Source organism: Tubulanus polymorphus, chromosome 2 (genome assembly GCF_964204645.1).
Source record: "Tubulanus polymorphus chromosome 2, tnTubPoly1.2, whole genome shotgun sequence".
Taxonomy (NCBI): Eukaryota; Metazoa; Nemertea; class Palaeonemertea; order Tubulaniformes; family Tubulanidae; genus Tubulanus; species Tubulanus polymorphus.
In genome coordinates, this window is record NC_134026.1 from 25710556 (window position 1) to 25728945 (window position 18390).

At 35.4% G+C, this 18390-nt stretch overlaps 3 protein-coding genes across 4 annotated transcripts; 2 read left to right on the plus strand and 1 right to left on the minus strand.

Moving 5' to 3' along the window:
- The first annotated feature begins 1 nt into the window (after position 1).
- On the plus strand, positions 2 to 8819 carry LOC141898507 (sodium-dependent lysophosphatidylcholine symporter 1-B-like). Its single transcript, XM_074784431.1, has 14 exons — positions 2 to 272; positions 1262 to 1423; positions 1510 to 1631; positions 1731 to 1857; positions 3093 to 3171; positions 3791 to 3939; positions 4682 to 4772; positions 4861 to 4973; positions 5062 to 5145; positions 5231 to 5314; positions 5394 to 5506; positions 5623 to 5760; positions 5914 to 6090; positions 6170 to 8819. Exons 1-14 carry the CDS (start codon positions 177 to 179, stop codon positions 6309 to 6311), a joined length of 1677 nt encoding a protein of 558 aa, XP_074640532.1. The 5' UTR covers positions 2 to 176; the 3' UTR covers positions 6312 to 8819.
- A 338-nt stretch (positions 8820 to 9157) lies between these two features.
- On the plus strand, positions 9158 to 11039 carry LOC141900348 (peroxisome assembly protein 12-like). 2 transcript variants are annotated; one of them, XM_074787200.1, is made up of 8 exons: positions 9158 to 9396; positions 9567 to 9675; positions 9749 to 9864; positions 9993 to 10085; positions 10163 to 10380; positions 10478 to 10649; positions 10730 to 10815; positions 10900 to 11039. In XM_074787200.1, the coding sequence occupies exons 1-8, from the start codon at positions 9268 to 9270 to the stop codon at positions 11015 to 11017; spliced, it is 1041 nt and encodes a 346-aa protein (XP_074643301.1). In that variant the 5' UTR covers positions 9158 to 9267; the 3' UTR covers positions 11018 to 11039. The 2 variants fall into 2 exon arrangements, with proteins under 2 accessions (XP_074643301.1, XP_074643302.1); XM_074787201.1 differs by having other exon boundaries at positions 10598 to 10649.
- Positions 11040 to 11223: 184 nt separating this feature from the next.
- On the minus strand, positions 11224 to 18366 carry LOC141899315 (rabankyrin-5-like). Its single transcript, XM_074785552.1, has 23 exons — positions 18351 to 18366; positions 17594 to 17783; positions 17390 to 17508; positions 17184 to 17322; positions 16971 to 17094; positions 16735 to 16884; positions 16479 to 16644; positions 16199 to 16394; positions 15852 to 16096; positions 15666 to 15763; positions 15355 to 15583; positions 15029 to 15281; positions 14775 to 14943; positions 14561 to 14679; positions 14415 to 14477; positions 14035 to 14329; positions 13770 to 13946; positions 13531 to 13678; positions 13360 to 13450; positions 13162 to 13286; positions 12935 to 13081; positions 12756 to 12846; positions 11224 to 12664 (listed from the first exon to the last, which is right to left on the minus strand). Exons 1-23 carry the CDS (start codon positions 18358 to 18360, stop codon positions 12529 to 12531), a joined length of 3480 nt encoding a protein of 1159 aa, XP_074641653.1. The 5' UTR covers positions 18361 to 18366; the 3' UTR covers positions 11224 to 12528.
- Between the last annotated feature and the right edge of the window lie 24 nt (positions 18367 to 18390).

Sequence of the window (18390 nt, forward strand, 5' to 3'; positions counted from 1 at the left end):
TGACGTTCGAGCCCCAAATATCCGAACACTAGTATGGTTCTCAGTAGTTAAAGGGTTAATATTTACGGCGCGCTGCCGCGTCATAAAATCTAATAATTTTGATTGGCTGCATGACGCACACCTCTCTCATTCATAAATTACTATTGACGCTCTACACGTAGAGCAAGAGAGTTAAAATGGCTATCACCCGCGATAGAGAGATGTCGGATATTCAACAAAATGATGCCGCAATTAAAAGCACCGATGTCCTTATTACGCCTAAAGCCGGCAAGGTAAATTACGCTCTTTATTCACTTTGAATCGGCGTAGCAAAATAAACTGACCATGGGGGGAAGAAAGCGATGATTGGAAGGAGACGAGGTCGAGATGATGGCCGGCTAGAGAGGCCGAGGGAGAGATGTTTTCATTTCAGACTTGGAGGTGGCCACGTTGTCGTTATTATCTACGTACAAGAATTAACAATTTAATGTTCTTTTTTGTCTCATCCGTGTCGGAATAACCGTTAATTATATCCTAACGTCCGGTTTACAATTCTTGCGAGCCAGTGTTTAAAGTCTGAGGTCCAGATCTTGGCAAATCAGGAAATTGGCATCCAGCCAAATTTTAAAAATGGTTTTCTTTTAAAAAGATGTTTTTATTGCTTCGTCCAATAGCTGTATTTTCAGTCAAATTTGATATCACTCTATAATCGAGGTCCTCTTGCATCTGAGCAAAGTTTATCATATCTCTCAGCCTTGTCTGAATTAATTGTTGACCTTATTGGTGTAATCAGAGGCTCAAATCCTTGGCTTACAAATGAAAACTGACCCCCACATCAGTCAGAAGCCTTAGTGTGAATACCAGCTGATCTCTGGTTACCCCAAGCAAGATATAAACAAAACTTTTTTCTGGAGCAATAGATACCAGACCAAGTGCAGTGTTGTTGATATTTCAGGAACCAAAATCTTTTTATAGGTGTTATTAATCTACCAAACTTTAATAAAATCAAATCTTGTCCTTCCTTATCATTCTTAGCCATCTGATAACTGATTGATAGATGACCTATTAGATACTGGGACTATAGAACTATATATAATAGAATTTAAACAGTAGGTCTATGACTGCTGGTAATTTGGTTATTCATACATAGCCTATAGCCTATATCATTACAACAATGTTGGATAATTCAGCAAGTATCTCGTTAGGCCTACCTGGTATTTTGATACTTCATTTTAGTGAAAATTATGAAAATAGTTATTTAAATGTACTATCACTTTTTCAGGAAGCTCGCCCACTCATGGAGGGACATACTCCAAAACCACCTAAAGAAAAGAACCTTACGATCATTCAAAAATTATGTTACGCTGTTGGTGGTGTCCCATATCAGATGACCGGGAATGCCATCGGTTTCTTTATATCAATATTCTTCCTTAATATTGCTCAGGTAATTTGAAGATCAGAAACATCTTTCCTATTCAAAGTTGCTTATTGTCAAATCTCTAAAATTCATCATTCATTTTTGCATTGTAGGTAAATCCGTTTTATAGCCCAATCATCATCCTAACCGGAAAAGCTTGGGATGCCATCACTGATCCGTTAGTCGGGTTTTTCGTCAGTAAAACTAATACACGATTTGGACGTATGCGACCATGGTAAGTATGCCTGGAATACCTGTGTGTCTGACATTAATAATTTCAAAAGGATAATCGAATTTAGGAATTACTAAATTCATATATCGCTTCTTACATCAGGATAATACTTTCGGGACCGTTTGGATGCGTGGCTTACTTCTTTCTTTGGTATGTTCCGGACATAAGCGATGAAGGAAAACTTGGATATTATTTCATCTTATACTGCAGTTTCATGGCGTTAATCACGGTAAGACAAATATTGTTATTTACATTAACTAGAGAAAGCATCAGTTTTAAGCCTACTGGTACAGTCAATAGGATCTGCAATCATACACAGAAAATGAGAATGGGTACTATTTTTAAGTTTCTTTTCTAAAAAGATTCTGACTCAATTTTGCAATATCGACAGCAGGCGCGTTGGAAGCAATGTTGTATTGCTGCGGTCAAATGCCGATTTTGGACAGATTCTTAATATTGCCGCGGCGAATTGACTTAATTTCTTTTAAAACGTGGTATTCAAAGAAAAAAAAACGTCATTCAGTAAATTATTGCAGCGGCGATGCACTTCCAACGCCACTGTACAGGATACTATTGTTAAAACGATATACTGAAATCTATGGTGAGTGGCGTAGATATATATCTTCTTCTGAAATGAAAAGCAGCTGTGCTTGTATCCAATTTTTAGAAAACGATTCAAGATTCCTTGACGGTATTTTAGAAATATAGACCTTGGTATTCATGCATTAAGTGGCATTTGTGTCAGTGTGAAAAGCAATTAAAGCATTCGACATTAGAATTCCCGGGTAGAGCTGGGATTATGAGTTTTGACGGCTTTTAATTTGTCAAATAAGGACAGAATTTTACATAAAATACTCATCTGATAATAAGCGAGGCAATTTATTGGTCGCTGTATAGCGTCTGCTAGTGCTAGCAGCTGAGTACACGAGCACTAACAAAGACTGAGTAATGTGCGGGTGTAGAGCGAGCATTATGAGTGGATCAGGCGATGTGATGTGTGGTGTGTTTGTTTTCTGTCGTCATATCACGTCACTACACCAGACATTCGTGTTTTTGAATGGATTGCAATTCACAACGAAAATCATGACAGAAAACGATTGTCTGTTCGAAATTTCATATTTCCCTGTATATCTTTACATCCAGCATCCGGGAAGTACATTGATCATATATCAGGATTATAATCACCCAAAATATCAGTCGTAGAATAACTACTTAATGAAAACATCCTGTCGATGGAACAGACAGGAATCTCTGTGTAAAGATAGATGCGGTAGATAAATCCCATAACATAAATTCCAAAGAAGAGCAAAAAAAGTTTAACAAAAATACTTCTAATAGGTACATAAAACATATTGTTAAAGAATCTCCAGGGCCCTCCATCGATTGTCTGAAATTTGAACTTTTCTATTGCTGGGGTTTTATATCGTATTTAAAAACTATGAAATTATGTTCACTATATTACAGTGCCTTCATGTGCCCTATACGTCATTGACTATGTATATATCGAACAATCAAGCAGATAGAGATTCAGCCACAGCTTACAGTAAGTATCAGCAATTAGAACCCCACCCTTTCATAAACAAGCATATTAATAGCGATAGAAACACAATGATCCTATCTCAGATGGAGTCAAAACATTCGAGAATATTATGATATTTTTGGTGCTGTGCATTTTCAGTTGTGGGATATATGCAATACTCTTTGTTTTTATCAATGTTTACCTATGATTTATCGAATCACAGAGTTATGGAATTAATGCTTTGAATTTGTTGCAAAATGAGAAGCTTGGTAATCTTAAACCAGGCAGGGTACATGCCTGACTCTATATGTTAAGTGACACCCTTTATATGAATAGCAAGTGAATCAATTTCTTCATTGTATCTGACACTTGTTTGTCTTCAGTATATGTATATCTTTCTGAAGATATCAATACCATATTGGAACCACAGCACGTGTTCAGATATCATGGGATCAAATACGGTGTGGGATCACATGGTTTTCAGTCTTTAGTATTACCATATGTTCGATATTGCCCTTAGTACATGACCTGTAAATACTGTATTTAAATATACATTGAAGTGGGAAAAATGAAAAACCATTGTTCTACCACAGATTCCCCCTTTCCTATCATAACAAATGTCTTATGAAATATGAAATTACAGGAATGATTGCTGAACTATGTGGGCTGTTATTGTCAGTGGCAGTGCAAGGTGCTTTCGTTGACAAGTATAAAGTAGATGATGGTTGTGGTTCTACTAATGCAAGTGTTGCAGTTGCAGCTACTATATCACCTCTAGCTCTAGAGCAAGGGGTAAGCAACTTTTTTGTCTAACAATAAAGTAACTGCAAATCACCCGAATAGCGTTGAGACCGATTTATGTTCAATTGGCTCAGATCCAGTAAATAGTAAACAGTGTTGTGAGAACAAAGTTTCTTTACGGAATTTCCAATATGGTGACTAAGTTAGACACCCAACAATAATTATAGCGTACTATAAAATCACACCATTCTTTGTACGACTAGGTTTGGAGTTCAGTTGTGTCTTTATGATTTAATAATGACAAGATGTTTCCCTTGCTGGCAGTTTGCCAGTAGATCTTGCCAAGTGATATTTTGTTTTTACAAAACTGTTTAGCATGAAAAAATAATCAATTGCAGTAAATATTTATTCATATTTTATGAATATGCAAATCTTATTTTGTATAAAAACTAGAGAAACAATGATAACAGTGCATCAATAATGTCAACGATTGAGAAACACCTGTTCATAAAATCTGAACATATTGTATTTACCTCTGAAATATAGTATCTGTCAAGTATCGGCTAATTCTACAGAGTTTGTATATAGCCTACGAGTGAATGGTTTTCCTGAGTCTCAGTACTTGTAATACATCTTATTAGTCCCGAGAATAGATAAACAAAAGTTACATGTGCTGCCTGCTAATATATTAACATGGTTTAAAAGCTTATAGGATTCCACATTGAAAGATACGTAAACCGTGGTAGTCACAGTTATTAGACTTAAATTGTATGTTTATTGTCATTATTTGTAGAGAAAGGCGTATCTCTATGCAGCTGGGACTATATCTGCAATTTTTCTCGCATGTGTTCTAACCGTGTTTTTCGGTACAAAAGAAAGATCAGGTAGGTTTTTAAGTTAGAATTCGAGCCAAATTTGCTTTTTATTACCAACGTTATGAGGAAATTTGAGAGAAATCTATTGTGTTTTCAGATGTTGTAGCTAACAAACGTGAACCATTTCTACCGAGTGTAAAAATGGTATTTAAACATGGACCATACGTGAAGCTAACATTAGCTTTCTTATTCGTTTCACTCGCAGTTCAGGTATGTATTACGATACGAGAATAAACGCTCTACATAGATTCTTCAACCGCCGTCTGTGTTATTGTTTTGGTAACCACTTTTTTTGTAGATTGTGCAAGGAAATTTGGCTCTTTACGTCACACATTCCCTCCACATGGAACAACATCTAAGTTTGAGTCTTTTAGTATTAATTGTAAGTTTTGGAGAGGTTCTATTAAAATGTATTGTATGTAGAAGTGTGTTAACTGAGTACGACTTCTATGTTTTGTTTTATACAGGCTGTAGCTATTTTAGCTATGCCATTGTGGCAGTTTTGCTTACTGAAGATTGGCAAGAAAACTACTTTTGCCATCGGAATGATTGTAAGTGCTTACAAAGTTGAAATCGTTCTTCATTTTCGTTCTTAAATTATTTGATCAAGATTTCATCCCTTTCTTTCAGATCATGATTCCTGACTTATTTGCTCAACTTTATATGCCTGGAAATGTTATTGGTGTTTATGTTAGTATGGTAATAGCTGGACTCGGTATTTCAGTTGCCTTCTTATTACCCTGGTACGTTCAACTGACTAAATGTTGATTGTGAGATGTAGATGCTTCATGGACTATATCATCCGGACTAGTTCATGCTGTAGTCATAGTAGTTAAGAATGTTATTTCTTTACCTAAAGGTCTATGTTACCCGATGTAATTGATGATTTCTCGCTGAAAACGGGACAACGTAAAGAAGCTATTTTCTACTCGATGTACGTTTTCTTCAACAAGCTGGCTGTGGGTGTTTCTCTTGGTTTATCGCAGCTTGCCTTAGCGTAAGTATATTACGAAAAATTATTATTGCACATATATGCCTAAATTATTGTAATCAACCTGTATGATTAAACTATTATTATTGCACATATATGCCTAAATTATTGTAATCAACCTGTATGATTAAACTTTTGTTTTTCTATGCTGTATTTCAGTTTGGCTGGTTATCAAACCGGGGCCTGTAATCAACCTTCTTCAGTTGCCTTAACACTGAGAATGTTACTATCACCATTCCCTATAGTGTGTATACTTATTAGCTTATTATTTCTATGGCGCTATCCGATTAACGAAGATCGACGAAAATACGTCCAAGCTCAATTAGAACAAAGGAGGTAAGTTTCATCAGGATCTCTCGGTGTAGACTATGCTGAATAATAGAAACGGATATTGACATGAAACTGATTTTTCCAGAGCTGAAGCTGCTGAGCGAGCATCGAAGGGTAGAGCAAGTAATGGTACCGGAACTTCATCGTCATCAACAACTGAGATCTCCGAAATTGCGGAAAATTATCCGACAAGTCGTGAACAGCTTGTATGCACTGTAACTGTATAGAAACTGGAGTAACAAAGTTTGCTGCTGATGTGTAGAGCTATGACAATTCACTGACCGTTAATGGTAAACTAGTAGTGTGTTAGATTGATACTTTCATGCCTTTATTTACCGCTAATATAGGTATTGTCTATGTGTAGGCAGTCTCCTTAGCACGGGTTGGTCTTCAAGAACTATTTAGATCGCTGGCAGTGTCTATAATATGGTTGACTTTTCGGCAGGATTTTCTTGTTGTACATTGGTTACTGATACTATTGTACATCGGTATTCAATAATGCCATTCACCTTGAATTTATACTCCCGAGACATATCCACCATAGAGACTTGTATGTCTATAAATAAAAAGTTTGTGAACTTCTAGTCCATACTGAAATGGTCTGATTTCTGGATGATATTTCAAATTTCTATCATTCAATTTGCATCTGATTCAAAAAGGACTTTACATGATCTGTCTAAAAAAGTTCATTTTTAGTTTTCCACTGGTTTATTGTATATTTGCCATCACTTCATAGAACATCTAATGGACGAGCTTTTCAACATCGCTTTTTGAAGAAATTTATCTTATAAACATTCCTATAATGAAGATGAATATGGAAATTATTGCTAGTGTTAATTGCATAATCAACTGTTAAGTCTCTGTTACAGTATAATCATTCAGTTGCATATGAATTGGAGCAGTATGCATTTAATGTAGAAATGAAATTCTGTAGATATGGAAGTGTATAATTTATTACATGTACTAGTTTGTATATATATATAGATGTACATAACTGCCTTGTCAATGCAATATCATGGGAATATTTCATAAGGAGAGAACATGATGCTATTTTTGTTTGATGAATTTCGCATGTTGTATTTGTGTAATGTCTTGGTGAGTGAGTCGAATGATATTTCAACTTCTGTGATATGTATATTTTCATGTTGATGAAGCGACTATTTGAAATCAGATGTGGACAGTTTTATCTCATAGAAATCTGTATAAGGAACCTCATTCTGAGCACCTTTGTAAACCATCGTATTTCCTGCCTCTAACTAATTTATTTATTCGTAACATCTTAGTGAGGCAGCTATCACTGAAAAATGATAAGTTACTTTTTCATATCAACATGTTGTTAATGATGATAAGCACTGCCCTCCTGTAAAAGGAATTTAAGTCAATTATGCTATTTGTTTATACTACTTATTAATGAAAAGAAGTATTGATTTGAATTGATCTCCAGGAACTATTAACGTCACAAGTCGTCATCTATTGTAATAATGCTATTAACGATTGAGAAGCATTGAAGTTGATAAATCATAAACATCATGAGTAAATCAGGGAGCAATTTAACATCTTATTGACTCTAATCTGTAAATGATATCAGGTTTTGACAATTGTGAGTATTAATGATTCTATTGTAATATATGTATTACTAATGCCGATAGATGTTATACGTGTGTAAATTATCTAGGGGCTGCTTTTTTGTAGATATCCACGTTTCTTGACGATTGGTTTCTTCCCTGCAGTATGCGATGTCATTGTTAACCTTCCATCTCCTCTAGTTCTGTTTACATGTATTTCAATCATTAATTGTTTTAAACGTAATGTGACTGACAAACGATGAAATGTGCTGAATCTGTAACCAGTGATTTCTGTAATGTCATGAAGAATGCATTTCAATTTTTTAAAACCAGTCAGGTTTTCATATACACAGCTTTCTTCGGTAAGGCATTTTGTATTATACATGTACTTCCTCATCTTGGCCACAGCTGGGTGTTTTTATCGATACATGGCAGGTAATCTGTGTAGCAATTGATCATGATTTGGTTGTTTCACTGATTGTAACTTCTATATAATTAGCAATTAAGACTTTTTCGTTTTTGATCAACAACAAAATTATATCTAGTTATTAGTCAGTTATTGTTCTTTAATGTTGAATAACAAAGGACATGGAATGAACAATGAATATGTTCTTTTGGGTTCAACTAGAACTAGAAATCTAGTGTTTTTCCACTGCCTTTGCTTTTCAATTCTACACACTAATGAATTGAAAGAAATTTGCGCCTGTTTTAAAAACCAATAAACTTGGCTACCACTTTGTCATTCTTTCTGATACACAATAATTCAGGCTTCCTACAGATTTTGAATGGGTCGATTCATCCAGTTCAAATAAATGGGCAAAGTTCTACTGAGGAAGTGATGTGCCTGAATCATGTGTCTCTAGTGCAATGTGAATTGTAACATGGAATATACAAATTTAGCAATTACGTGTATTTTTGTTTTTCAAATATTTATATAAAAGTTAATTGAAAAAAGATTATAAATGCAGTGCATTCCAATTATTCATGTGCTTGCTCGGATTCACATTGTAATGATATGACTACAATAAGAGCTGATTGTAGAGGATTATTATTTGTAAAACCTGTTTTGTAAATTTGAAAACTTTACTTAGTAATTTATTTTAGTTGATATGAGAGTGTGTTGCTTCACTGTAAATTATTTAAAGGTAAAATAAAATGTTTTTGTAACTAACGGGATAAAATGATGTCCTTTTTGTATGTTTGTGAAGCGTTCTTTGACTGATTCAGACGCACTCTGAGGCAGATCTATGATAGGTTACTTGGAAGCAGAAGGTTACTAGGGATTAAGGATCAATCACCATCATCAGGAGCATAGACCAACTTCCAGGCTCCTAGTGGAGCCTGACCCGCGCTAGTGGTCATGTTGACCAACCCAATATTTCTGCGGTTCAAAACGCCGCCATTTTTCCCGACACCACTTCCTTTCCGAATTCCGTGCCGTACTGCTAATTCAAGTAGAGCTATAACCGGAGATTTCCTTTGAACCCAAGGTCGTTGGCGATGGGGAGTTTTTCATTTTCTGAATATAAATTTACCAAATGATACTCACGAACTGGTTTTTCTGAATACGGTGCGCCTGTGAAACTTTTTTGAAATGTGCCAGATTTAAGTTGTTGTTATGGCTGAATTTGGAGCTCACATTACGAGTAGTAGAAGCTCGGTTACTTCAAAACCATCGATATTTGAGGTTTTAGCTCAAGAAAATCTGACAGCTGCTTTGCGACCAGCTATAAAACACGTATTAAAGGTATATTCTTTTGACTCACTTGATTTGCAAAATTGCCCTCATGGAAGTTACGCTTACCAGTCGGTAATTCATAAAATATGCAGCCAGGACCACAGGTCACGGGCAAAGTAAAAAAATCATCATCTGCTCTATAATATTGACGTAATACTTTCCTCTGATTTACACTACAGGTTTTAGCTGATAAGAATCCAGCAAGATTCCTAAACCTATATCGTTTTGCAGATGAGATTCATCTATTTATCAATATCATTCTTGAGCATGTATACCTTAAAAAGTTTGGTAAGTTAGGGTCGAGGGAAAATATAAACGAATTAAGCTTACAATTGTAACATATTTCATATATACATTTTAGGTGCTTCATTTGCTGAAGAATTCTATAGTTTGAGGCGGGAGACAAAGTTAACTCAATCACAAACTCAGCCCTCAGTGCTTCCTACGAACACCAGGATTAAATCACTGATATTTTTGGTATGTTTGTCGTTGGAGCGATAATCTTGACAAAATGAATACTCTAAGGTTTATCAGAGGTACTCAGGGTTCTACATGGCATTACTTACAATATTAAGTTTTATACTTTATATTCTGTTTTGACTTAGGCTGTGTTCCCTTACCTGAAGATGAAATGCAATAATCTGTATGAAAGACTGCTATATGAAACACAAAACCTCAATCAACAGATTGGGAATAAAGTAAGATGTCGGCTTTCATTACTTTATAACGTCCTGATTTGATAGTATAGCATCTAAATTGACTCTTCTAATTTCAGAGTTTACATAAGAAACTTTGCCTAGCTTATGTATCTGTATACCCATACATTCACAGCCTGTTTGAAGCCAGCATGTTCATCTGCCAGCTTCTGTACATTTTTGGAAAACTTGATTATCATTCATTGTTCTTGCCACTGGCCGGCGTTCGCCTAGTTTGGCAGAAACCCAAAATGAATAATGAAATGGATCAAGTTAAACATAATGAAACTGCAGTAGGGTAAGAAATCTTCAATTTTATTTATACCAACAGTTAATTTCTCTTGATTTATCAAATCACATGCATTTCTCAGTGAAAGGAAACTCATTTATTTCAGACTTGTTAAACGAATGCTGTCAATATTGTCTAATTGTAAGGATCTATTGATAACTCTGATTACAAATTCACTAACTACAAGTGTATTTTTTCTGCAATTCCTTGAATGGTGGTATAATAGTGATAAAGTTCATAATATAGCTGCGTTACCGATCCCACCTGCACCTAATAAGGTAAGGCTTCAATATTATCTATATATACTAACAGTGATCTATTTCTGTAAATGAAGAACATGAGAAAATTTTCATTGAAGGATGAATACCTGAAAGATATTCCAAATACCAACTGTCCTCTATGCCATCGAACAAGAACAAATGATACTGCGCTCACTGTATCTGGGTAAGTATCTAGCTATACACTGACACATACACATTCCTTGGTTGAAATTGATTCGTAAAATCTTTTCATTAATTGTTCTTTCAGATACGTTTTTTGCTATCCATGTATTTACAAGTATGTGTCCTCTCACCACAGATGTCCTGTCACTAATTATCCAGCCACTGCCAAAAGCTTGATCCGTTTATACAAAGATGGATTGTGATACACCTATATGATGTTATTCTAGTCAGGTCTTAATAAATAGTTTATTTCTATTGAAAATAAATAAATATGGCTATTTTTCTGTGTACCGATTGGAGTACCAATCCTGGGTTCACTAAGAAAACATTCCTTTAGATTGAAAAAAGAACCATCTACAGCTGAACTTGCATTCATTCCAGATAACTGAACAAATTCATTTTCATAGGCATTACATATATTTTTATATCAATTTAGATTTACAAGAAAATAAGCAAATAAAAATCGCTGCGTTACCCTAAATGAACCCTCAATATGATTTCCCATATATGGCAACTGAACAATAGTCGCTAAATAAAAATTACATGTTAGTTAATTTTGATACATGGATGAGAAAAACTGACTTCAACTTCAAACATTACTGGCCACAATGATAAACGTTAATTCAAATTGGCAGCGCATGTAACATTCAGAGATCAGGAGATTATTTCAGGCGTGACTGGTAGACTGATATTAATCTCAGTATTTCAGAGTAAATGAGCAAAACCCACAGTTCATGATTTATTCTGACAGTTTCAAAGTTTTGACTAAACTTCATCATCATCTGCTGTTTCTCTGATGATGAAGTTTATTCAAAACTTGAAACTGTTTTATCATCAACTGTGCTTTGCTCATATCAGATATCAGGCGTACTGGTATGAGAAAATCGATTTTGCATGTATGATGGAGAAGAGGCATGTGTATTTAATGCAGCAGTACCGGTACTTCAAATACAACGCAACATACCTTATTCCAGTACATATATCTTTTCATGATCATTTGCTGGTAAGAATAATTTCACATAAAACTTAACTAAAGGTACCTTTTGAGACAAAACTACTCCCAGGTTGTTACTGAATAGAATGATTTATGGGTCATGAAGAAACAATATCATGTATAATGCTCATTGCGATTTATATATTCATGCATCGATTATATTCATAAAAGTTAAATATGAATTTTCAATAGATGAATTACTTAAAATGATGCAATAGATAGCCTGAATGATTTATTTCTTAATACAAAGCCTAGAACAGAACAGGAACAGCAGAATACAATGATGAACTTTGTTCTACAGAAACCTACTACATCAATGGACTACATCAAGCTGACATGAACGTTCTGCCTTTTTTTTCTAGGATTAAGTTCACAATAAGACTTAATTCAACATACTTATATGCGTATACAAATGAAATGAAATCTAAGGACATGATTTTGCATGAAAATACATACGGTAATTCAAAAAGCTCTTAAGTCTTAATTAAAAACAACTTATACACAATTTTTAAAAATGTACTCTTGCTTGCTGGTGGGAAACTGATTTTCTTCAATTTCAAAAACTTTCAATGGACATGAATCCCTCTTAACATATCGTATATTGCGTTTAACATCGAATATCAACCACTCATGAACATGGAAAATAGTTATGACTGATAGAAAACCTTCATTTAGCTCCGAAAACCTGCGACAACAAACAACTCCATTTCTTGTCAGCGTTCAGGTGAATGATGTTCCCATTGTGATCACATCAAAACAGATCTCACAAACACGTACAGGTTTAGTCAAGTTAAATTTCACTATAGGAATGTCTTTATCAGAACATTTTGAACACAGGACTCGACCACAATGACGACTGAAACCAGAATGGTAATATATCATAAGAACTTTTAAAACGAATTTTGTGTACAAAAAAGATGTAACAAACTAATGGCCTTATGACTTACCAGTGATGCTTTCTTGTCTTAATCGTAAATTTAGTTGTGCATTCTAAACAAACATCGCTATCTGTCCATGGAGGTTCCTTAGACAGCATATCTACAGATGTGGAAATTAAGACAAAATAAAATTCGATATATAGAGTTTTTGGTGGTAACGTTAAGTGCACAGAAAAACGTCATCTTACCCAATAATTTGAAAAGAAGTTGCTTAGTAGGGACTTGAAAGTTGAAAAGGGTGACTCCATATTTATTCATTCCACCGAAAGAGGCTCCAGCTCTCACAACAGCACGGCATAAATTTGAGTTTCCATTCATATACGCCAACAACAATACTGAAATGATTAATCTATTAGTCAAATGATACATTTTATATAAACTATAGAAGAGATAAACAATGCTAATAATTTTTTACTTGTATTTCCCTCCGAGTCTGGATTATCTACTGGATATTCAGGCATACATTCTCTGAACAGTTCAAAGATTGCAGCTGCGCTCTCCTTTCCGTACTGACCAAGTGTGTGCATCGGTGTTTGGCCCCTGATGACGAGAAAGATACCAGTACAAACATCAATGTTAATCCAATACTGAGACCACACAGATTATTACATACTTGATATTTGAAGCCTCAGCATTTATCCGGGATTCTGTGAGCAGAACACGTACTGTATTAATGAAACCATTCTGTACAGCAACATGTAAAGCTGCAAAAGAAAGGTCGATGTAGGAGCTTCCAAGAATTTCCAAGAGAACAAATTATATAGAATTCTGGTCAGATATATACCATTATTGAGGCTTTCATCAATGGCATCATAGTCCACATTATTCTCCAACAGTACACTGCCAATATTAGCTTGGTCAGATTGAGCAGCCAGATGCAAGGCAGTTTGTTTAAGTACTGTCTTTGCATTTACCTGAGCTCCAGCAAGAAGCTAAAATGAATTATATTTTGGTCATATCAGAATAGATGTGCAAAAACAGGAACTGGTTGAAATCGAAGCTACTGATCGTCATTAAGCATACCAAATTCCGAACAATGATTTCAGAACCAGCAATGACTGCCAAATGCAATGGGGTTAATTGATGAGAATCTTGAACACGTGAATTGATATTGGCTTGAACACCGATCAAGAATAAAACACTCTCTATGTCTGACTTTTGGATGGCAATATGTAAGAAATTTCGTCCTTTATTGTCGACCTGTAAATTGTAAATTGTAAATTCATCATAATGGTGGTTTTCATTGAATACAAGAACGTTTCGCGTTTCAATGAAATTGAATTATGACCTGTTCAGCCGCAGTCGGTTCTCTATCCAGTATACTTTGAGCAGCTTTATTGTTCTTAGTCATCATTGCCGCTGCGAATGGTGTCAAGCCTTGTTTGTCACGTACGCTGAGATTCAACGCCGGGTGCGACATTAATAACTGTATAATCACCGAATGTTGATTCATGATTGCAACGTGAATAGGAGCATTACCATCGGCATCCTGAGCATTCACATCACCATTGTGTTCAACTAGTGCTTGTACAATACATTCCAGCCCCCAGGAACTGGCTAAATGAAGTGGAGCCTGCTTATCCCTTAAATAAAAGTGATTCCAATGTTTTCGCTAATTTCAATTAAGTATATCAGATGATAAATGATGCTCTCTGTAAAACTACAAACCTTGCTTCATCTTCACCTTCACCATTAGGACCCGGACGGCGAGGAGAATTCACATCACACCCACTAAACAACATAACAAACTAATTAAAATATGTCACTTGTTTCATAACATCTATCATTTCTAATTCATATACTAATGTACCAACCTTCTAATGAGAAAAACACCAACAGCTTCATTGCTTTCATCGATAGCTCTGTGCAATAATGTTTGTAAACAACCACTTGGACCAGATCCCCACATATCACAATCACATCCGTGTCGAACCTACCGGTACATTGATATTAACATCAACTATCTAATCTATGAACTGTATATCAAACATAGAATAGAAATCAAGGAGTTCTCGCAAGAAAACCTACAAGAGTTGACGCAACATCTTCTTGACCAGTTTCCAATGCTAACCACAATGGACAATCACCAGATTCATCAAATACATTCATCGCTGCTCCCTGACTGCACAAAGCATCAACAACCACTGGAAGATGACGCTTAATAGCTAACTGTAATGGTGTTTCATTATCTTGTGTTCTAAGAAAATATACATACACGTACTTAGAGATACATGGATGAAATATCACTTAAAATGTGTTACCATTCCCTTATCATACCATACCTCACATTAATATCAGCTTGACGTTCTAACAAGAATAAAGTACTTGCGGTGTCTTGTTTTAATATGGCTTGATGTAACAGAGTAAACCCTTCAGAATTACGGTCATTAACACTAGCACCGCCTGTAAGTAGCTGTGTAGCTACACCATGTAATCCACTCCACAATGCCAGACCGAATGCTGTATTTTCTTGCGAATCTTTCAAGTTGAAATTTGGTATGATTAACATGGCGTCTTGTGCTTTCGTCACCATTTCTATGAGAGACAGAGAGATATGAGTATGAACAATAAGTCAAACTGATTAACTGAACTCAGTCAAGACACAAACCTTTTCGACGCAGGAACACATTAACGCACTCCTCATGTCTATTTGCAATAGCGATGTGTATCGGAGTTTGTTGCGAAATTCCTGGCTCATCCTCACCAAAAGGATTAGAATCAGATGGTCCATCTAATGGAGCCCTCGTTTGGGCATTCGGGTTAGCACCTTTTTCAAGTAAAACATGGACTAGTCGAGGTAGACCCATCAAACAGGCAGTGTGTAGAGGAGTTTCACCCTGAAATGGCAGCATAATCAAAAATACTCTAAGTCAATTCCGGCAAAATTTTTTTTTCACAGGAAATGTTGTAATGTCCTACCTTATGGTTTATATGGTTAGGCTTTGCTCCATGTTTAGTAAGAAACAAAGCAGCCATTTCATGACCAGCTCTGGCAGCACAATGCAATAGAACATCACCTAGTATGATAGATAATCCGATTATACAATTACCGGTACAGTTTTGTTTGTCTTATCTACTTTTTTGTTATTTCATTTCGATATTGACCTGTTTCAGGGTTGATAGCGTCACATGAACATCCTCTTTGACTCAGACGGAATGCATAACTATTTTCACCATAGTAACCATCAGGTGTCTGTTCACCGGAGCCAGAATCTAATTTACATTGCAGAGCCAGCCACAGAGGAGTTTCTCCTTCGATGCTTTGTAACTCTAGATTCAACGCTGGATAGGATAATAATATCGAAAATACTGGCTCGTTTTTACGTAGAATGGCTTGATGTAGTGCAGTGCTGAAATACAAGAATACCGGAATTACAAAATATCAAAACATCAGCCTTTTGAATCCTTAAAAAATCAACATGTTGTTAATGATAAATGTATTCAGTACATACTATCCATTTTGATCTTGTGCATTTGTGTCAGCATTATATTCTAGTAACAGTTTTGCTATTCGTGCCATACTCTCCATCAGCGCAGGACTAGTATTTTCTTTCGCCACCAAATGAAGCGCAGTCTCTTTCTCAATGTGAGAAGCCATGTTGACATTGGCATTGTTTTTTATAAGAAATGAAGCTGAGAATTCGTCCCCTAGAGAAAGAAAAAAGAAAATCAAACAATAAAATCACTTTCTTCCATGTAGCATTTGATTGATAATAAGTTTATATGACTGACCCCGTTTTAAAGCTTTATGTAGAAGACATCGACCAGAATGATCAGTTTTATTAACGTCTACCCTATGCGAAACCATTGTTTTTGCGATACTTTCTTGCTTTTCCGCTAATGCCATATCCAATGGAATATCATTTCTGTTGTCAATCTCATTCAGTTTACCAGGCAACTGTTTTATGGAAAACAAAACATCTCTTTTTGCTATTATGAAGCTTAAATTTGATTTAAAAAGGCACAAATTTCCCTCGTTTCAAATTACCAATGAGTCGAACTCCAGCAAATACAACATAACCACATCCTCGCGTCTAGCTCGTATTGCCATATGCAAAGGATACTCAGTTTTTTGTTTGAACATGCCATATAATAATGGGGCGGTCATCATTGCAAAGTCTTCACTAGTAAAATCATGCTAAAAATAGATGTGTACGAAATATAAGTGGATTAAAAAATACACTTGGTTATCTCAGAATATATTATTGAAAACATAAAGCTTACCCAATGATTTGATATCAATTCAGAACAATGATTTAGTAGAAGTGAAGCTCCAATTTCATCAGCAACTTGATAATATGAGATACAGTTCTTAACATTTACGGAGCTAACCAATGCCTTCTCACACCTTAAACAAAATCATTTTGCGAAATGCTCAGTTTCAATAAATGAAACTGTAGATATATTTTGGGAGACATTTTGATGTAAATTCATTACCTATCTCGCAAGGGTTCAAGATGGAATTGACTCGCCGCTTTCATGAGTCCCAATATGAATTTGTCATCTTTGGCCTTGAGATCCACTTTATCTGTATAAACCCATTTTAACATAGACTGTCCGATATCAAATGGAATACCTGGAAACAGACCAAATGTTAAAACGGCAGTACTCAGATGTATCCCACATTCGGTCCTTATATATACCTGTGAAGTCAAGTTCTGACACAGTAGCCAGATCAGTGACACCCCAATGGTCACTGCGGGCTGCAAGTACAAATCTATGAGCTAGGATTGTCTCTCCATCTAAAACTACATTTAAATCACTGAAATGAAAAAATCACATTCATATTACTCATGAGACTCTTGTATTTTCTTCATTTGAGTTCTTCTTTGACTAGTCTTATTAACCTATATAAAGGCTTATCGAATAAATCAGCAACCGTTCTAAGAAGGCGGGATACAAAGTTTTCATCATTAGACTGCCCGGATACCGCTGCAGCAACATGATACTTTTTCTCAACATCAGCCAGTTTGTTCTGTAATTTTACATATTCTTCTCTCAGTAGTTTCAGATGATTCTGTAACTTGGTGACTTCGGCTAGAAATAACAGCAAAGTGAAATGTCATAAAATAATATCATTGGTCTTGGACAATCTGGACAATCACTGAAAATTCAACAACTTTGTGGCCAGGATATATGCAAACTATTACTCCATCCGGTTTTTAATACCGATATAATATGATTTCAAGTGTTTAAACCGAAATGAACTAAAATGCTATATTTCATGTATTCTCAGTAAATTGTCTGGATCCTTTTGGGGATCATAGTTGACTGGGCATTCTACTTTCACATGACAATATTGCCCCTGTGGTTGAAAGCACTATCGTAACACAAGTCAAATCTGTTTGATACATGATTCCAGCACAGACATATGACACTGACAGAAACAACAACACAAGAATTTGACAGGTGAACGAAGGAAGATAAATTGACTAAACACTAAAAACAGCAATTCCATTTTACTAACATACTTTTATTTTTCTTCATAAATTGCATATCCCAATATTCATCATCAAAATTACATTCATTGAATGATAGCAGGCCCCGATTAACTTGTACGGACATTTAATTATAAAAAAAATTACGCCCAATAATAAATTTTACCTTCCGCCATCTTGACCACTAGAGAAGTCACATGATCTAC